This window comes from Manacus candei, unplaced genomic scaffold (assembly GCF_025592945.1).
Source record: "Manacus candei isolate 608988 ecotype Guabito, Panama unplaced genomic scaffold, ASM2559294v1 h1tg000046l, whole genome shotgun sequence".
NCBI lineage: Eukaryota > Metazoa > Chordata > Aves > Passeriformes > Pipridae > Manacus > Manacus candei.
In genome coordinates this window covers 8,848,415-8,868,627 of record NW_026138094.1, presented here as the reverse complement: position 1 = coordinate 8,868,627, position 20,213 = coordinate 8,848,415, and the positions used below count along the sequence as shown (strand labels likewise).

General features: G+C 51.8%; 2 protein-coding genes across 3 annotated transcripts in view; one reads left to right on the top strand and one right to left on the bottom strand.

The window, feature by feature from the left end:
* The window catches only part of FANCI (FA complementation group I), a 23,616-nt gene extending 13,571 nt beyond the window's left edge, over positions 1–10,045 (top strand). The window contains exons 22-37 of one of the 2 annotated variants that reach the window (XM_051796563.1): positions 215–379; positions 644–823; positions 2,105–2,268; positions 2,684–2,760; positions 3,210–3,326; positions 4,022–4,073; positions 4,639–4,766; positions 4,900–4,968; positions 5,097–5,184; positions 5,484–5,668; positions 6,291–6,347; positions 6,428–6,487; positions 7,191–7,277; positions 8,325–8,420; positions 8,970–9,095; positions 9,930–10,045. In XM_051796563.1, coding sequence (XP_051652523.1) covers positions 215–379; positions 644–823; positions 2,105–2,268; positions 2,684–2,760; positions 3,210–3,326; positions 4,022–4,073; positions 4,639–4,766; positions 4,900–4,968; positions 5,097–5,184; positions 5,484–5,668; positions 6,291–6,347; positions 6,428–6,487; positions 7,191–7,277; positions 8,325–8,420; positions 8,970–9,095; positions 9,930–9,995 — 1,717 coding nt within the window. In that variant the 3' untranslated portion in view covers positions 9,996–10,045. The remainder of the gene's footprint in view (positions 1–214; positions 380–643; positions 824–2,104; positions 2,269–2,683; positions 2,761–3,209; positions 3,327–4,021; positions 4,074–4,638; positions 4,767–4,899; positions 4,969–5,096; positions 5,185–5,483; positions 5,669–6,290; positions 6,348–6,427; positions 6,488–7,190; positions 7,278–8,324; positions 8,421–8,969; positions 9,096–9,929) is intronic. The other variant, XM_051796564.1, reaches the window with a different exon arrangement.
* Positions 10,005–20,213, bottom strand: POLG (DNA polymerase gamma, catalytic subunit). Its single transcript, XM_051796565.1, has 23 exons — positions 20,109–20,213; positions 19,183–19,789; positions 18,679–18,874; positions 18,106–18,273; positions 17,709–17,855; positions 17,470–17,549; positions 16,829–17,011; positions 16,537–16,697; positions 16,197–16,320; positions 15,902–16,126; positions 15,641–15,761; positions 15,387–15,458; positions 15,155–15,274; positions 14,819–14,979; positions 14,651–14,704; positions 14,436–14,553; positions 13,851–13,986; positions 13,502–13,748; positions 13,300–13,422; positions 12,821–12,992; positions 12,346–12,554; positions 11,123–11,280; positions 10,005–10,445 (listed from the first exon to the last, which is right to left on the bottom strand). The coding sequence occupies exons 2-23, from the start codon at positions 19,755–19,757 to the stop codon at positions 10,384–10,386; spliced, it is 3,612 nt and encodes a 1,203-aa protein (XP_051652525.1). The 5' UTR covers positions 19,758–19,789; positions 20,109–20,213; the 3' UTR covers positions 10,005–10,383.

The window sequence follows — 20,213 nt, the reverse complement described above, 5'->3', positions numbered from 1 at the left end:
TCATGTGATGTGGGAGATGGGATCTGACATTTTGTAGAAGAACAGGTCGAGGAGGAATGGATGAGGTATACACTGTTAGGGAGGTGGGAAGATGTCATATGTCATTGTTTCATCATTTAGGGAGTGTCATTGTTTAATTTGGCAACTGAAGCTTCAAATGGGAAACTCCAAGACTGCATTTTCTCTGTTAATGCTTTCTACTACTTCATTGCAGTAAAAACAAGTTTGAGGATGTCCTAGGCCTGTTTACATGTTACAACAAACTCTCTGAAATCCTGAAGGAGAAAGCTGGAAAGAACAAATCTGCCTTGGGCAACAAAACGGCACGGAGCTTCCTGTCCATGGGTTTTGTATCCACTCTGCTCACAGCTCTATTCAGGTGAGAAAGTGTCCAGCTCTCTGTGGAGCAGAGCCAGACATCAATTCAAACCATGTCTGTTAGTGTATTTGGAAAGGCTGGTGGAACTGTGCCCTCCAAGTGTTCACTACAAGCTACCAAAGCACACCTTCCACCCTGAGCTCAGCCAATGATTTTATTTGTAAATATTTGTAAATCCAAATATTTGGATTTTGAATCTCGTAGGCCATTCCCGAGCTTTTATTGTGCATCTTCAATTCTCTGACAGTGCTCTTGGTTCCTCAGGGACAATGCCCAAAGCCATGAGGAGAGCCTGGCAGTTCTGCGCTCCAGCACAGAGTTCCTGCGCTATGCTGTCAGTGTAGCTCTGCAGAAGGTGCAGCAGCTGGAGGAGACGGGACAAACTGATGGACCAGACGGACAAAATCTGGAGAAGATGTTTCAGAACCTCTGCAAAATCACGCAGTGAGTCACTGTGGCAGGTGGAGACATCAGCAATGCATTTTGGGGACTTTTGATTCTCAGGGTTTTGAAAGAAGAATGCAGTCCATAACCGTTTCAAACAGTTATTGTTCCTGGGTTGAGGTCATTGCCTTTCTTTGCTCCTGAGAAATCAGGTGGAGGCACTACGGTTTCTGTGCCAGAGTGAGTGATACAGCTCTAATAATGGTACTTGGCCTGGAAGAACCAAGCACCGTCAAACTCTCATTTTCAACCCCTCTCTGACTTTTGGCTCATCACTCATTGTCACAGAGAAGGTAGGATGATTACAGGCTGAATTCTTGAGGCCTCTGGAATGCAGTGAAGTTTAAATTCACTTCGAGCTACAGTACAAAACAGATGTATGAGGGACACAAGCTTTAGAAAACATTTTTTGTAGGACTTCTGCAAGATGCTGGAAGACATTCATGCATCTAATCCTTTGGAAATCCAAGAATGTGAACCATGTAAATGTCTTTTGGAATCTAGGTCATATCTGCATGGGGTCTTTTCAGAGCCCAGTCAGCAGAGAGCACAAAATGCAAATTACCCCTGCCATGCATAATGCCGGTTTTGTGTCTCGCCCCAAATAATAGAGGCTATTTTTGTTGCAGTCATTAGGACTACATGTGAGCTACATGTTTTGCGTGATTGGACATTGAAATAGAATAAGATCATCTGTGCAGGCGACAGAACTAATGAGAAGAAAGGAGAGGGAACAAAAAAGGGAAGAAGTGGTCTTAGGGGAGCAGGAAAAAGATGTTTGCCTACAAATAGAAAAGTCTCCTTTGGGCCAAACAATTTTGCTTTCCTCACAGCTTTTTATTTTGCCTGCCTTTACACTTCTGATTTTATTTATAGACAGCCCTGTAGTGAATTCTGACATTTCATAGATCCAAAGTGCCAAAAGAAAAGCTCTTTTTGTCACTGGCAGATTTGACACCAGTGGTCAGGGTTTGGGTAGCCTGAGAAAGAAAGAAAGCTGGATGGAAGAAATGAGTGTATAAAGATGGACTCGAAATGGGATTGGAAGGTCCCTTGGCACCTGGAAAGAATTAAATTATTTAACTGTGCAGAAAGAATGCAGTAGCTGTTTTGCTGACATTGAAATAAAATTTTAAAACCAGATCTCTTCTCCCACCACTTTCCTATAGAAAAAAGACCTTCCAATTTAGTTATATTAAAAATACAATCCTAAGAGTAGAATCTAGTTCTTGCCCTGTGCATCCAGCTTTACTGGACTAAATCTCATCTCTCATCCCACAGGGTTCTGCTTTGGAGGTACACTTCAATTCCCACTGTTGTTGAAGAATCAGGGAAGAAGAAGGGAAAAAGCATTTCACTCCTGTGCTTGGAAGGTTTGCTGCGGATCTTCAACACGGTGCAGATCCTGTACACTGCCAGGATTCCCCAGTTTCTGCAAGCCCTGGGTAGGCACACAGTACAGTTCTGCTCTGGTTTCTGACCTTCGTGTTCCAGCCCATGTGTGGGCAGGTAGGGACTTAGCAGCCTTTATCCATAGCAAGGGAGAGAGGGGTCTGGTCCTTGTATGTCAGTGATAAGGTGGGCTTCATAGCATTTGTGTCACACCAGACACAAATTCCAGAGATATCTTTACCTGCTTTTATAGAGCTCTAAGTCTGTCAGCAGAGGATAGTTGGGGTCTGATATAACATTCATCTATTTGAAGTTTGCCTTTAACACATTTCCCCGCTCACCACGGTTCTGCAGTCTGTATTCCTCCTCTAGCTGTGAGCAGTTGCAGTCTTTCCCACTTTTGGAAATAAATCCTGTATTCTGCTCTTGGCATTTAGCTTTTTTTCTGCACCTCTCTGTCTCTGCCAGATATTACTGATGGTGACGCAGAAGAAACGGATATTAATGTCACGGAGAAAGCTGCCTTCCAGATCCGACAGTTTCAGGTAAGTACCACTGTGTGCTGCAAGTGTTCCAAAGCACTTGGAATCCTGGCAGAAAGCACTGCTAGCTCTCTTTTGCTTGACCACAGGGTTGAGTATGTGATAGCAACTGTGGCACTGATTCATTACCAGTACAGAAAAGTTTCTGATCCCTAAGAAAAGCTTTTTCAGGGTGCTGTGCAGAGCTGGATGGAAGTGCTTGTGTATTTACAGAACTATAGGTTCTTCAGTGCAGCATAAACTTATCTGAGTATTGTAAAAGTCATACTGAGTCATAAGCAGCCTCTGTGTAAGCACTCCTAACAAAAAGCAGTACCTGCTCTTTAGAAGACTCCTCTTTTTATACTCTTTGTTATTCTCCTCGCTGCTGATCCCTTTATCTGCTGCAGCTTCTGGTTATTTGCTTCTCCAACACATGCACACTCAGGGACTGTTTTCCTTCCTATGACCAGAGGTCCCTGGTGAACCAGCTCAGCAGTGCTGAGGACGACTTCAATGCCAAGGAAACGCAGTCACTCATCACAGTTCTGTCCACATTGTCCAAACTCCTGGATCCGGCCTCGCAGCAGGTACTCCACAGCCTTCATGTGGTGGCAGGGATGGATGTTGTAGCTGCAGGTGTGGGAAGGAGATTATCAGGTTGGGTTGGGATCTACAGGCACAATGTGTCGAAAGAACAGTTTTGTTATGTTCTCAAGGGTTCTGCTGTCACCCTCCTGCAAGGACAGTTAAGAGCAAGTTTTCTTCTCATCCCACTGCTGCATCTTCTGATCATGGCTTTGGGCACCTGAGTGATTTGTTTGCCTGAGCAGGGACTCCTAACAGAGCCTAGCTGTAGTATTGTCTCCACATGGGAATAGAGGCAAAAAAGGCCAGCAGACTTGTGTCCAGTCCAAACTGGCTGAGTGCCTAATTCCTTCCATGCAAGGAGTCATTTTCTAAAGTGCCCGAATTTTACAAGCTAGGAACTGCACTAAGTGTGCCAGAAGTCTGGAGTCATCATTTACCTTAAATTAAATGGAGCTGTTACTTTGTCCAAGGGAATGTATCGCCATTCCCATCCTGGATCTCAGCTTTTCACTTGTTAGTAGTTTAAGTGTCTGTTGTGGAACTTCATAGAGCACAGCTGGGTGCCTTCTGCCATGAGGGGGGACTTCACTCATCTTTTGCTGTGATTCATTGTCTTGAATTTTTATTAGTAGTAGTAGTAGTATTGTGCTTTGAATTGTTTCGAAGTCATGATATCTTTTCTCTTTTTCTGTAGTTCCTTCAATTCCTGACTTGGACGGTCAAAGTTTGCAAAGAAAATGCTCTTGGTAAGTAAGCTTTGGGGAGCATGTTTAGATGTGATGTGTCAGGTCTGATATTAGACCCTTGGATGCTCTGCTGTTGTCTGTCCTGGTTTTACCTCTTTAAGATACATTCATGTCCCATTCTGTGGCAGATTGCCATGACATTGTGGTTATTAGCACAAATCTTAGAGAAAGAACTAAAACTATTAGTGTTGCTGAAGAAAAGGAAGCCACTCACCTACCTGAATTTTCTCCCTTGTTATTTAGGCTCAAGTCAGGATTTATACTCTGGAAAAATAGTATTCTTGTCAGAGTTTGTATTGCACTTCCTCAGTGCTTTTGGTCACAATTTTTCTGTGAGCTGAGGGCTCCAGTGAGCCACACTTCCCCTTGCACTATTACATGTGATGCCTGATGTTTTGAACTCTGCTGCTGTAACTGCAGTATTTTGATAGGATTTTAACCTACTGTGGATCATTTTGGTTAAATCCGCACTGAATCTGAGACTTCCCCTCGCTGGATGTCTGGTGTTCCTAAGTAGCTGGGGGAGCTCTGCGCCTGATAATGTGTTGTTTTCTCTTCCCCACAGAGGATATCTCTTGCTGCAAGGGTTTGCTGTCTCTGCTCTTCAGTGTCCACGTTCTCTACAAGAGCCCGGTCAGTCTCCTGCGGGAACTTGCACAAGACATCCACGCTTGCCTGGGAGACATAGATCAGGTGTGATGCAGAAGCAGCCTAGCCCTTCATCACATAGTGCTGTCAGGGCAGAATTGAGTGCACCTCTGGTATAAACTGTGTGACAGCAGCTGGAGTTTTATTCACCAGAATTTGTTTTCTCTCCTCTGGCCAGGACGTAGAAGTGGAGAGTCGGTGCCATTTTGCCATAGTGAATGCCAAGACTGCAGCCCCCACTGTCTGTGTGAGTCAAAATACTGTGTGTGGAACAATATGTAGAGTCCAGGGATAAGGTGTGACAAACAGCTTGCAGGTTCCCATTGTGCCAAACTCCTCCAAAAACCTGTTTTGTTTTTGGTGTTTCTGTCTTAGCTGCTGGTTCTGGGTCAGGTGGATAAGGTCCTTGAAGAGGTGGATTGGCTTATCAAGAAACTCACCAGTCTGGGGTCCAACACATCAGGTAATAAAAGTCCAATTATTAATGTTACATGTTTTGTCAAAACCAGATGAAGACAGAGAGGAAAAAAGGTATCTTGGGATTTTAAGACAGCATCATCTGAGGGCAGGTTAAACTCTCCTTCAAACTGGTTCTACATGAACAATGTAAGATAAGGGGCGTTGTCACAAAATCCCTCCAGTGATCCCTGTGCCACATGGGTGCTTTGTGCATTGGACACAAAGAGGGCCTTTTGTGCCTCCCACCTGCACAAAAGGATTCATTAGACACACATTCACCAAGTATTCATCTCTTTCTTCTAGAAGACCCTTCTCAGCCATCAAACCAAACCCAGGCTCTGGAGAAAGGTGTAATTCTGCAGCTGGGAACTCTGCTGACAGTCTATCATGAGCTGGTGCAGACTGCACTCCCAGCAGGGAGCTGTGTGGACACACTGCTGAGAAGCCTCAGCAAGACATACACAATTCTCACCTCCCTCATCAAACATGTGAGTGTGCTCCTCTGACAGTGAGCTGGCTATGAGCTAAAAGCTTTCTTCCCATCTGCTGCAGCAAGCTCACAGTGACCTCAGCAGCTACACTCAGAACTGGGCTGTTGATCTCTTGCAGGAGCTGAGCCCTTATTCTATTGGCTTTCATGCCCTCAATTTTGTGACCTTTCTGAGCAGTGATAGTTGTACCAGTGGAGATAAGGGGAAGCTTCTCTCCAGCTCGACTTGGCTTTCCATGGCTTGGAGTGGCTTTTTCCAGTATATTTTGTGGGTTCCTTAGTGCAGGTCTGTGCCAGAATGAACAGCACTAACAGTGTTCTCACGGTACTCGTCAATCCTGCCCTTGCCACTCATTCCCATTGAAGGCCCGGGGCAGGACCTGAGGGAACAGGGCCATGAAAGCAGGCCAGTGGAGCTCCTTTGAGACAAGGTGGTGAATGCCCCAGAGCTCTTCTCTCACAGCTCTGGAATGCAGACATGTGATATAGCAAGCCACTGTGGGGGATAGTTGTTGCAAATCCTGCCCTCCCCACTGCGCTGTTGGATGAGCTGCTTTGAGCTCTGCCTGGATACAGGATGAGAACAGCATACCTAGAAGAAACTCATGTTTTTCTTGCAGTATATCCAAGCTTGCCGCAGCACCTCGAATACCATTCCAGGAAGGCTGGAAAAGCTGGTGAGTGTGAGCAAATTGCTGGAGGAAATGGCTCCTTGCCTCGAGTTAGGAGTAACACCAACCTCTCTGCTCCTTTGCAGGTGAAGCTCTCAGGTTCCCATTTGACCCCACAGTGTTACTCATTCATTACTTATGTACAGGTAAGGCCTAAATTAACTGGCAAAATCACAGTCAGTCTATCTCATGCTGAGTGGTGTATCAGCTGCAGTACATGGGCACCTTTGGGGATTATTAATCTTCCTGACATGAGTTGAGTTTCTTATAGTTCAAGCTTTACTATGTCAAATAATAGTATAAGACATTTCAGCACCAGTGGGACTGAGCATGCTGATTTCTGCTTGAGCAGGGAAGGAGCTGGTTTTCAGTTGTTTTTTTTTTTTTCCCCTGTGTTCATGTGGGTTTTTTTGGATGAGATTAATACTGCTGTTAACCACAATGGCAAATAAAGGTCAACAACACTGCAGTCATCACAGTGTGAAGTAATGTGGGTGCCAAAGACTGCAGTGCTGAAGCTGGGATTTATCTGCCTGGAGAGGAGCTGGGTACTCGTGTGAGGACCACAGGAATTGAACAACATATTGGGGAAGGTGTCATGGTGTGCAGAGCTGTCACTGCTGAGGACTTCTCACACATGCATATTTCAGAATGTATAAACTACGAAATTAGTTTTTCTTTCCTTATTTTTTGTGTTTACCCTGAATTCCATTCTTGTATCGCTACCTTTCTGTCATGTAGCTGGTAATGCTGTTAGCTGGCCAGAGCAAGGACTTCTCTGGCTTTACTGAGCTGGCCTTTCTTCCCTGCTAACCCTGTAATGACACATCTTTTGGCATCCTCCTTCAGAACATCCACAGTGAGAGCTTAAGCTTTATGGAAGAGAAGAAAAAGAAGAAGAAAGAGGATGAAGCTGCTGCAGTCTCCACAGTCATGGTAAGACTGACTCACTCTGTCAGAACATGGGCTGTAGTTGAACTTGGAATCATACCTCGAGGCTTGTTGTTACCTGGTGGCTTCTTACAGATCACCAGGGACAAACTGTCATTTGGGCCTTTAAGTAAAAATCAAATTTAATCTACTGTAACTTCAGAGAAGTCTAAAAAAGCAAAACCAAAATACAACCAAAAAACCACAATGAAAAAACCACCTTCACTAAATGCAGCCTAAAAGCTCACAGACATGAAGGAAAGGTCAGTCTGGATAGTCTTGTGATCTATGATATTTTTAACGTTTGGGGTAAGCTATGAAATTACAGATATGGGCTAATTTATTTGAACCACTATTGCATTCTCTTTAAGTGTTTCTTAATTTTATCAGTACATTTAAAGATGAAGGAATGGATTCCACTAAAGTAAAGCAGTTGAAAATGACTGGATTATTTGGTTGGGAGCAAGCGAGCAGGCTGGCAGGTTCCTGGTCCTTGATGTCCTTTGTTTGTGCTCCCAGACAGCATCTCCTCCATCTCATCAGCTGTCCCAGACATTCCTGTGATGTTAAGGGTTTAAAAGCCACAAGCATGATCTTCCCAGCTCTTCCCTGAGTGTATGGAAACGGGCTGAAATGCTGCATATCCTTTACCACTCTGTCACCATGGGGAACAAATACCAGTAGTGGTAAATAAACAGGACAACAATGTGGTGAAACATCAGTGTGCTCCTTGCCTGGACAGCCTGTGCTTGTGATGCCTTGGGAGAGCTGGAGCAGAGGAACTGCTGCTCCCATTGCTGTCAGGGATATCAAGGGCTCTGGACTGCAGGCAGAGTACAGAGCAACACATAGGAGAGCCTCACTGCAGAACCATCCTGGGAGTCAATTTAAAACTAGTAGCAAAGCTGGCAAGGCTTGCTGGGGCAGGACTGATAAGGAGTAAGGCTACTGAAGACACTTGTCTAACCTGGGAACGTCATGGTCTTCATGTCATGCTACAACACCACTGTTCCCTTCTAAATCTGACCCATCACACTCCTCTCTGCATTTCAGGCCAAAGTGCTTCGAGAGACCAAACCGATCCCAAACCTGATTTTTGCAATAGAGCAGTATGAGAAGTTCCTTATCCATCTCTCCAAGAAGTCAAAGGTAATGTAAAGCAGAGCTCTTCTGTGACCTGAACTCGGTGGAACAGTGGGATCGAGGGCATGGTGGAGAGCTATAGCTGGCCCACCTTTAATAATGCTCAAATTAGAAAGGTGTAAGGACTTTTCAGCCCTTGCCCACACTCCTGGCCCAGCACTACTGAATTGCTGCCATACTGATACCAGCCCATGTCAGTGTCAGTCCTGCCTGTGACCTTACAGTGTGTGGTTTCTGGTGGAGGAGAAGCGTGCACACCTCAGGCCAGCTTTCCTCACCCCTCTCTCCCAGTCTGTGTCATGAAATGTACCACAATGGGGTACTACATGACCGTGGGAGTAACTGGCAATCACTTGGCTTTTAGGAACACATAAATGGGCCACTGGATGGCATGGGAGTGGGTGCTTTTTCACCTGCCTTTTGCTTCAGTCCTGCGTTATTACTGCGATGGACTCAGTCCCAGTGCTGTGCAAGAGACTAGGCAAGGTAGAGAACTACACTAAGATGCTAATGGCTTGATGTCTTCTCCCCCTGGTTTCACCTTGGTTGCTGCAGGTGAACCTGATGCAGTACATGAAGTTAAGCACCTCCCGGGACTTCCGCATCAACGCATCCGTGCTGGACAGCGCCCTGCAGGAGCACAACACTGAGGATGCTGAGAATGAGCCACACAATGACCAGGTCAGCATTCATTTAGCTGCTTTCACTGATAGGTTTCCCTTTCTTCAAAGGCCAACTGTATTTGTGAGTTGTGCAGGCATGTGTGAAATTAGGACAGCCTGTCTTCCCTGGGTTAGCTCTCATTTTAATACTCAGCTAATAGGAAGGAGTGAACAGTTACTCTGGTCAACCCCTATACCCCAGGCCTCTGCCTTGAGTGGCCTTTATTTCCATGTACTAGCTTTCCGTGTTCCTGGTCTTAGGGAAGTGAAACTGCTCTTAAGGCCTTGTTCTTTGCCTCAGCAAGCAGAAAGGTCTATCAGTGTTACCCCTGAGGACCTACTGCCTGGCCAGGATCAGGCCTTTGCAGCATGATGCAAAGTGGTTTTACATCCAGGTTAACTTTTGTAGATAAAGACCTGGCAGGGCAAACTCTGCAAGGCATCATTCTCCTCAGACCCATCTCTACTAGACAGTGCTGGTGAAGGCAGCATAACCTGTGCTGGATAAGAAAAATAAGCTGTTTGCTGATTGTCCAGGTTTTTATTGGTGTGTCTGTCCATATTTTCCTGAGTGTTTCAATAAGCCAAAACCCAGGACACAGTCCCTGTCCTGTGCCACTGGTAGCCTGTGATCTAAGTTCCAGCATGAATTCGAGAGGGGGGTTGGCCCACAGGGAAAGTCTCAGTGGGTGACAGAAGTCCCATATTCATGTCATTTAGTTAGGGAGAAAAAAAAAAAAGAGCTAAATCCTTTTCAGCACATCTGGTTTCTTGCTTTAGATAAACATTCCCTAGACTAATCACACAAAAACAATCACAGTCTGTACTGCTACTCTCTCCCTCCCCTCTCCAGAGCAGCGCAGCAGAGCACACAGATGAGAACCAGGAACCCAAAAAGAAGAGACGGCGAAAAAAATAAACCGGGGCTGCTGCTGCTGCTGCTGCTGCCTCCTCCCACAGTGCCTGTTCCGTGGTGGATTCACCTTGGTCTTGGAGAGCTGCATGTATGGAGATGATGGTTTATTGTTTCTCTTGTCAAATACTTATGCCTTCTTCCTTTGTGCCCACGGGAGTGCAAGCAGCGACTCTGGCCCCTGTCTCAGGTTTTACAGGTGGCCGCTGCCCTCAGAAGCACCTCTGCTATTCAAATATGCTGCTACCAAAATCTTCTTCCCCAGGAACATCCCTTCTTACAGCAAAAGGGAAATGGAGTGACTGGAATCAGTCCCTGCCAAAAGACCTCCTTAAAGGACAGCGAGGCTCTGGCACACAGTCTGGACAACTGTCCTTCTGGCACTCTAGCGTCATCACTTCTTCTCCAGCGAACCTTTGGTTATTTCAATTATCTGATATATATCCAGTGCTTCCCCTGGAAGACAAGGGGACAGTCAGTTCCCTGCAGTACACTCAGACTCTGCAGCATAAGACAGCGATAGCCGTGGTTTGCTTTAGTTCAGAGCGTGTAGCACAGAAAGCCTTAAATTTATTCAAACTTCTGTTTTGGGTGGTGGTGAGAACACAAGAACCAGCACCAGTAGGAAGCTGGGAACACAAGCTGTTCCACCTTGGAGTTGAAGCTGCCACGTGCAGCTCCTGAGCAGTGAGAGGCCACAGCTTCCTCTGCCCAGGCTGGTTTTGCCATTATGTTTTTGCTGTTTTGTTTTTGCTGACCCTGATTGCGATGCACTTGTTTAATTTGCCTTGTTCTTGGTGAGAACACAAATGCCCTTTTTGCCCACAGAGCACAAATCCTGTTTCTAAAAGCACCTTTTGCCTGTCAGACTCCTAATAAAGGTTACCCAAGGGTGGAGTGGCTGATGTGTGCAATGACTGAGAGAACAAATCTGAGGGCAGGTTTGTCCTTTATCTGGGAAACAGCTGCTGCACAGCAAGGAGATGATGGGTCAGGAAGCAAGGGGCTCATGAGGTGCCTCTGCCGAACAGAGGAGCCCTCAGGGAGTGACTACTTAGGCCAAGTGCTCTGCCTAAGCTGGGGATGCCCATGCAGAGGGGATTACAGGGTGTAGCTTGCACAGACATGCTCACCTTGAGGGATGCCATACTTCTCCATCCCCATTGGATTTGAGGGCGTCACACAGTTCATGGTCACCTCTTTCCTTAGGCACTGGTCAATATCCACCGCACTGAAGAAAGCCACTGACTGTGGCAGATCCTGGAGGCCCAGTTTGTAGGCAAACATGCACCTGGGAGAACAAGACAGCAGGGGGGATGCTGCTGGACATCACTCTTGGCCTTGTCACACCCAGTTCCAATCAGCCACAGCTTCACCAAAGTGGCCAGCTACCCCTCACAGGTCACTCTGCACCCCCATCGCTCAGCAGGTGGGGGACAAGGTGCTTTTTAAGTCCTGGGTAGCAGGAGGGTCAAATATTGCTAAAGTGGGTGTGAGAAGAACAGAGTAACAGTCCCTCCTCAGAAGTAGCGGAGCCTCCTCGTGAGAAAGGAAGAAACCAGCCCTTCACTGCTGGCTAATCCTCCCAGGCAGGCAGAGCAGATGCTGGATTTTCCCAGCAGGAAGCCCTGTGCTTGCAGGAGCTGGCACAAAGGCAGGAACGTCAGGGTGCCTGTCCCGCTGTGTCTGCTGCACTGGCACAGAAAGGCTGTTTGTGGTGTCCCTGCCTCCACACGGGAGAAAACAGCTCAGCCTTGGATGGCTCCTGTGTCACCAAATAACCCCACAGTGCTGGGAAGGGGATTTGGCAAAGCTGGCTGTGCCGCAAGCCGGATCAACAGGAACCCTTTGAGATCAGGAGCCTTCTAGGCTGAGCTTAGTTTTGCATGGGGCAGGGAAGCAGTGGGACTGCAGAGATGAGCCGTGCCCCCTGCTCTCCCCTGAAGGCAGCAGGGAATGAGGGATGGGACAGTTCAGGCTCCCAGTTGCTCAGCCAAGCCCGAGGGCTGCTGCCACAGGATGGCTGCAGACCAGAAGGGAGCAGGAGGCGATGTGTTCCCATCCCAACAGAGCACAGTGACTGGCCCCATCTCTGCAGGAGCCAAAAGCTGATGATATCCCCCTCTTGCCAGCATATTATCCCTGGAAATCAAAGCCGAGGTCTATTTACAGCCACCTTAAGTCACGCATGAAGGAACTGCAGCCTCCAGCGCTGCTAACTTGCCCTGAGCAGAAGAAAACTGCTCTGCACCAGTTTGCTGTAGGCACAGCCAACCCCAGCCCCTTTAACTTGCCTGTCTCACCCCAGAGGCACTTCTGCTCCTCCCCAGGAGACACCACAGCTGTCAGGTCTCACCTTGTGAGGAGGTTGGTGATCTGCAGGGCCAGGGCTGCCCGGTAGCGGTCTTGCTGCTGGACCAGGTAACGCACCTCGTCATGGATGCTGATGCAGAAGCGCCCCTTGATGTCAAACTCCTCGAAGAGCCACTTCATGGCGACCAACATGAGGTGCAGGTAGTCAACAGCTGAGCTCTGCACCACCCAGTTCACTCTGCTGGTCAGAAACTGGTGAAAGGAAACAGAAATGGATAGTAAGAGAGCACTGGGTCCAGGGCATGGCCCCCCCTACAGGACAGCTCCTGTGAGAAATCTGTTAAATTCAGGGTTGTTGGGTTTTCTTGATCCCACAGAGATAAAGGGACAACGGGTTTCCTGAATGGCTACAAGAGCCTACTGGGTCTCCAGCACCTAAGAAGGGCTGAGCATGGAATCACCGTCTTGGAGAAGATGAGGAAAGCCCAATGCTCAGCAGCCCAGAGCTGCATCCTTACCTCCCCCTTGACCACGGCGGGCTCCAGGGCCCTGCTGATGTGACAGCCCAGCACTGGGGTCTGTGGGGTGGGGGATAAGGCGATGCTCTCCAGCTTGTTGAACATCTCTGACTCGGTGCCTCCAGCCCACACTCGGTGCCCCACCACATTCCACTTACCCCTCTTCCGGGACCTGTGCGGCAGAGAGAAGGTTTGATGGAAGTGTGGGAGGAGGCTGCAGGTCCTTGTTTGAGAACCTCAAACACTCCCTCCTGGCTTGAGGCAGCTGGATGAGACCCTGCTAATTGTTCACTGGGAGAGTGGGTGAAATTGAGAGCCCACCCCCAGATCAAACCTCCCTGGCCCTGGAGGAGCAGAGAGCACCAAGGCTATCCAGCAGCCCCATTTCCCTTCTCTGCCCCCTGCCTGTCAGGCTGCAGCTCCCTCTGCCTCACATCCCAATGGATGCCACAGAGCCACACAGGCTCAGACCATCTCACCTTTTCATGGCTTCTCTCTGGAGTCGCTGGACATCCTGGGCTGACACCGATCCATCCTCCGCCCTGTCCACTGCCAGGTCCAGCTGCCTCACCAGCCACTCCCCCTCCTCGGACAGATGAAACCTGGAGGGAAGAGCGAGTAACCCAGCTCCTGCGGGACACTGCCACCATCCCTGTCCCTGCTCAGCCCGGGAGCACCCACCTGCGGATGCCCTTGGTGACCGCGTACATCTGCTGGGCCTTCTCACGCGCCTGCTGCTGCGTCAGCCGGTGGTTGAACTGCATCAGCAGCCGCTCGGCGAAGGGCTGCCCGGCCCCGTAGATGCGCCCGTAGTTGAAGACCTTGGCGTGCTCCCGGCTGATCCCCACCGTGGCAGCCGTCTTGCTGTGCAGGTCCGTCGCATTGCTCTTCTTGCCCTGCAGGGTCATCCAGCCGAAGGCCGTGCAGCCTGTGGGAGGGAAGCAGAGGTTGGACATCAAAGGGGATCAGGACTGGGAGGTCACCCCACTACCCAGCAAACACGCTCCCCTGGGGCACGGCCCCGGCTCACCGTGCATGCCAGCGAAGTGCGCCTCGCCAAGGACGGCGGCTATCCAGAGCTCCTGGGAATCCACGTCTGCGCCCACCAGGGAGTAGCCGGGTGGCACCTGGACCATGGCTTTCAGCTCACTGCCCACCCGGTCAGCCTGCAGGACACAGTATGCAGCTCAGCACAGCCCTCTCCTCCTCCCCGGCACAACCTTCCTCCCGCAGCTGCAATGTGCTGGCACAGCAGTCTTCGTGCCCCTCAGTTTTGCTCTCAGTCAAAACCAGGTTTAACACACATATGGGGCATCACCCACTTGGTCAGTCCCTCCAGCACAAAAGAAGGGGAGCTTGAGGAAGGACAGAAGCAGGCACTTTGGTGTTTTCTTCTCCTTCCACCGAATCCTAAAGCCCCAGACCCTCTGCTCACTCCTTCCCCTCTCCCCAGCTCACAGCACATCAGCAAGAGAAGGGCCCCAGCACTGGTCCTGCCACCTCAAATCCCAGCATCCATCCCCAACTCCTATTTCCAACACAGGTAGCTCCCACCAGTCCAAAACACACAGAGGGCACCTCAAAACACCCCATAAGAATCCAAGCAGGGCCATACCCGGGCATTGCTGGCTGTCAGCCAGGTGGGCTCCACCGCCCGGCGGGTGATGGTGCCTGCGGTCACCACCTGCGGCAGGATGGCTCCGTAATTGTCCTCCTCGTTATAGTCAGGGTGCCTGGGAGAGAGGTGAGGGTGAGCACCATCCTGTGAGAGCCCTCCTGGCGTGAGGTAGAGGGAACAACAGTCCAGATTTGGGGCGTTCCTCCCCGTACCTGGTTACCACACGAGGCAGCTCTCCCTTCTTCAGCCACACCACTATCTGGGAGCTGGGGAGACACAAGGTAGGTGAGATGCTGAGCCCCCCACGCACCCATACGAACTCCCCTGGTCACAAAGCAGCCTCCACCCACAGGGATGTCAAGGTGAAAGCAGCTGCTCACCTGATCCGCTTGTGAGCATTCCTCCAAAATGAGATCATTTTGTTAATCTCAAGGGCTCTGGTCCCATGGGTGCGGCCCACAGCAGCCCGCAGGGTGCCGTCCTCCATCTGGGGCAGGAAATCCTTGGCAAAAGGGCTTCCCACATTGTTTTCATTCCCGTCCTTCAGCAGGAAAAGAGGTGTCAGGGCTCAGTCACCACCAATCCACAGCAGTAAAGCTCTGTGCATCCTCCTGTGCCAGCTACAGACACGCATTTCCACCACCCAATCCCATGGGATGAGATCACGTGGGTCCCAGGAGTGCTGCAGCACTGGAGTGACAGGAGCCCCAACTTGCCTTGTGAGGCAGCTTGAAGAACCAGCACCCAGGGATGTTGACATCGTTGTAGGGACCGTTGCCATGGTGGTACAAGGGCTGGCTCATCTCCAGCCTGTCGCACAACTCATCCACCTCCTCCTGTGACCAGCAATGTGAGGTGATGCCAGGAATACCTTCAGGCATGGCTGGAGGGGGAAATCAAGGAAAGAAGGACCAATCCACCACCCCATCCCACAGGAACCCCCCATACCTGCACCAGGCTCTGGTCCACCCTGCCCATTTTCTCCTCTGTATCCACTTCCACACGGCTCAGCTCCTCCACCTGAGGCATAGAGGGACCATAGGGGAGGCCAGGTCAAACACCAATTATCCAGTAACCCTTATTATAGGGAATTTTTTACTTGCAGAGCCTGGAGCTGGACACAGGGTTGGTTTTCACATGCACAGAGGAAGAAGCACAGCCCCACACCTCACTCCCAAAGGACCCTCCATCCCTTCCTTCACCTTCTGCCACATTGTGCTGCCATCCATCACCAGCAGCTCTTCCTCCATGGCACCCTCCAGCCCCGGGGGCTGCTCCTTGCCTTTCTCCAGGCAGTACTGCTTGTACAGGTTCTCAATCACCCTGGTAGAGGAGAGGACAGGGCTCACACAACCACAGTGGGGCCTGAGGCTCTGGAGCACCACCTGGGCAGAGCCCCAGAGAGCTCCCAAATACCCCCACGGAACATCCCCCAGCTCAGTAGGCTACTACATCCTTCTCACCTGTATGGGCAGGAAGGCTCATCGATCTCTGAGGGGGTTGCTGGCAAATTGTCCTGCCGTCCTGGCACCAGGTATCCCCAGCCATGCTTGTCTGAGTAATGGAGAGGGAAACCGTCCCAGGCCAGGCGCATCAGCTTCGGGGTCACCCTCATCTGCAGGCTGATGAGGCTGGGTCCGGGCACCCACCCCGCCTCCTCCAGGCGTGGGCACAGCTTGCGGTACCAGCTGGGGAGCAGCAGGGATGGGTCAGAAAGCACAGGGCAAGCCCTGGGGACACCCAGGGTCCCCAACTCACCCCGGGTGGCCTGGCAGGTGCTGGAGTCTCTTGGGTTGCAGTGTGACTGTCTCCTTCAGGCGCTCCAGACAGAGCTGGCTGGCAGGGACTTTCAGCTCCTCATCCTCGCCGGGGGGACCAGGGTCTGGTGGGACAAGGAGGACTGGCTGTCAAAGAGCCTCCATGACACTCCTCTGGGAACAGGGACCTCAAACCAGCCCCCCACCACATGCCCCAGCATGGGGACACAGGCCAGCAATGTTTCACCTTGAAGCACCAACAAACCTTGTCCCTTTTTCTGGGCACCCCTGGGAAGGCATCCCTGGAACACCCCTTGTCCCCAGGGATCACCTGTGCTCACCCTCCTGCCACTCCTGCGCTGAGCCTTCTGCGCCTGTTGCTGCCAGGGAGACTTGGCTGTTCCCATCCTCATCTTTCTTCTTCTTCTTTTTTGGGTTCTTCTTTTGTTTAAACTCCTGTGTGTCCCACTCGAGATCCCAGAGCCAGGGGTCATCCTTGTACCTGATGACATGCTGCTGTCACACCACAGCTTTGCTCCTGTCCCTCACATCCACCCACAGTCCCCCAAGGACCATCTGGCATCTGGGCTCCTTCGTGGGAGCAGCAGGACCTGCAGTCCCAGCCCGTGGTACCTGTGCTCGTGCAGCAGCTGGCAGGCATCGTTGGCCAGGTTCATCAGGGACTTCTTCATTTCCTTCTGCAGCTCCTCGTAGACGCCCTGAGCATCGTCCAGGTACCTCTTCCAGTTCCCATTGACTGGCAGGTAGGACACCCCCATCTCCAGCATCCCTGCAAATGTCACAGGGTGGGGACACCTAGAGCCCAAAGCAGTGAGGAATTAGACATCTGATGGAGCAGGTTGTCCCTGGAAGCACCAGGCTACGACAGACCATGAACGTGTCTTCACCCAGAGTTTCCCAGCCTCACATAAGAGCCTCAGTGTTCCTCCCCTAAACCCACAAGGATCCCTGTATCTTCTGCCTGCCCTGTGCATCAATTGCTGCCATAAAAACAACCCTATGTAACAACCCCAAAGCTGTACCGCTCTGAGCTGCCTCAGGAGACCTACTCACCTCCTCCAGCCATGCTGTGCTGCTGTTTATTCCTGCTCACCTACACAGGGGAGGTCTGACATCCCTCCTGAAAAGAGCTTCAGGACACTCTAAGGACAAGAGGAGCCACATCCCATCCCTAGAGGGATTGTGACCCTTCCTGCTGCCCACTAAGCCCACAGCCCCTTGGCCAACATCAGTCAGAGCTTGGTAACTCTCACCTCTCCATGAAGAGTGGCAGCTGCTCCTGAAATACCTCGTGGGTGGCCTGGACATCACGGGCACAGTACGACATCAGGTCCTGGGGACAGCGGCAGGTTGGAGCAGGCAAAGAAGCCACCCCCCTGCCATCACAGGGCAAGGCACTGGGGCTGTCATAGCAACTACCCCAGCAGCTGGTACCACCCTGCTCCCATCTCCAGCTCCCACTGTCAGGATGTGATGGGATGGCCTCCCGCACCTGGAAGTTACTCCTGATGTCAGCCATGGTCCCCTTCACAAAGATCTCCCGTGCCTCCTTCTCCAGCGGCTCCCCCCCGACGTAAAGCGCATGCACATCCACCAGGTTGTTGATGCTGCTGACGTGCACCCAGTCCCACGAAGTCATCTATGGACAATGGGGGGTCAGACAGTGTGGGACAAGGACTGGCCATGGATGAAATCAGGAGGGATAAAGGATACTGCTGCTCCAGTTTAAACCAACGCCACCTCATCTGGAAGGTGCTGGGAGAGCTTCACTCAGCAAAGCTGTTCCAGCAGATCCCATTCTGCCAGCAGAGGAGCAAATGGTCCCATTACAGCAGCACACAGCCCCCTCCTGCCCGGGCCACTGCCAGTGGCTCAGCTCCCTCACTCACCGCTGGCCCCTCTGTTTTGCTGCGTGTTTTCTTCATGTGCTCCTTGACCTGCTGCATCCCCTTCCTCTTGCCATGCTTGGCAGCCATCCAGAGGCTGCGCTGGAAGCCTGTCAGCCCCGAGATGGCCATGTGCATGCTCATAGTGTCCAGGAAACGCATCTTAGAGCCCTGGGACACAACAGGGGGAAGAAAAGAGAGGGTTTGGGAAATGCTGAAGAAGCTGCAAGTCCTCTGCTCAAGCTGCTTTTGTCAAGACAAGGCTTTGTCTCCCACATCCATCTTTTGAGAGCCAAGAGCACCCCCAGCACAGGCTGTCAGCTGCTCAAAGGCTCCTGCCACACCCCCAGCTGCCAACCTGCAGCCTCCAGCAGCCTTCAGCAGCCTTATGGGGTACAAGAGTATCTCTCTCTGAAGAGATATAACCTCAAAGTACTCTGCAGGACAAAGTGAACACAACCCTGGGGTACCTGTGCAGAACAGCATCTGCAAAATAACCCCCAGGAGCCAATGCAAACAGTTATCTGCGTCAGAAAATGCAGCTGCTGGGCATGAAGCAATGGCTCGGCAGTTCACCTGGATAAGGTACTGCTCCTTGATGAATGCCCGGTCGAAGGCCACGTTGTGCCCCACCACCACACTCTCCCTCCAGTCCTCCTTGCCGGCACAGCTGGCACCTGCCGGGCTCTCCATGGGGATGAGGTCGGCCAGAGTGAGGTGGCTGGACCAGGAGTATCGCTGCTCCAGCAGCCGCCTGCTGCACCACGAGTACCTGCAGGGGACACGCAGCTGTAACAAATAAAGCAGGAGCTCCTGGGACAACAAGCACCTGCTGTGCTGTGGGGTGCTGAGCAGGATCCCACCTGTGGGAGAGAGGTGACACACCCTGGGGAGTGCCACACTTGCTAACCAGGACACACATGCCACATCCCAGAACCATGCTCTGGGGCTTCGTTGTGTTTTCCCTACAAGCCAGTGGAACTGCAAGAAAAGGCTCCACTCAGGAGCATCCCCATCCTCCCGAAGCTGTGTCCCCCCCACTGCTGTGACTCCCTTATCACTGCTGGCACCATATCTCACCAGGCATTTGGTGAGACCACCACAGCCAGCGTCGGGCAGTGGCCATCAGCCACGCACACCTCCACGTCCAGCACCATCGCCCGCTCCTCGGGGAAGTCCACAGGCTCTGCTCGCCCGTCAGGGCTGTAGCGGGTCCAGCCCAGCTGCCATGCCCACTGGGCAGGCAGGGGGGGCAGCTCACACCGCAGCAGCTCGTGTGCCGCCTCCAGGTAGGGCAAGCTCTGTTTCTGTGCCAGGAGGCGAAAGTGCTCGTCGATGTTGTCCCCGTACATGCGGGGCAGCCGCAGGTCCACGTCGGGCAGCGTGGAGGTCTCCTTGCCCCACAGGTCGTGGCGCTGCAGGTGCTCCACGCTCCGCTGCACGTCCGCCGCCGAGTAGCACACCTGGGCACCGCGGAAGATCTGCTCGTGGAGGGTCCTGGAGAGCATCTGGATGTTGAGGGGGTTCATGCGCCGCTGGCCCGTATTCTGGCTCATCTCCTGTGGCAGCGGGTGGCTGGCCGAGGAGCTGGAGGGGCATCGCTGGGGCTGGGGGCTGCAGCCCCTCACCGACCGCCTCCAGGGCAGGCGCCTCATCGCCCCCCGCTCCGGGTGTGCCCCGGCTGGAGCTGCGGGGAGAGAAACGGCGCGGGGTGAGCTCGGCACTGACCACCACTGCAGGCCCCCCAGCAATGCCTTGTGCAGCCATGCACCCCTCTGTGCAGCCGTGCCCCCTGTACAGCCGTGCCCCCTGTACAGCCGTGCCCCCTGTACAGCCACATCCCCTGTACAGCCGTGCCCCTATAAAGCCGTACCCCCTGTACAACCGCACCCCCTATACAGACAGCCACATCCCCTGTACAACCGCACCCCCTATACAGCCATACCCCCTGTACAGCCGTGCTCCCCATACAGATGCTTCCCTCTCAACTCAGTCCAGGCTCCCACCTGGTCCCCTCCGCGCCTCCCGGGCCTGGCTCGGCGGGCAGATCCAAACCGGGGCGCTCCCGGCAGCTTCCGGCCGCGCTGACGTCCCGTCCCGTCCCGCCCCCT

Bases quoted from the DNA above. Each gene is read 5' to 3' on its own strand.
- POLG (XM_051796565.1), bottom strand. From the start codon at position 19,757: ATGAGGCGCCTGCCCTGGAGGCGGTCGGTGAGGGGCTGCAGCCCCCAG. The intron at 14,554-14,650 runs GTACGGGGAGGA...CCTCTCTCCCAG, and splicing joins CTGCCTCGTGTGGTAACCAG to GCACCCTGACTATAACGAGG. The intron at 12,555-12,820 runs GTAAGGATGCAG...TCCTTTCACCAG, and splicing joins CCGCCGTGGTCAAGGGGGAG to TTTCTGACCAGCAGAGTGAA.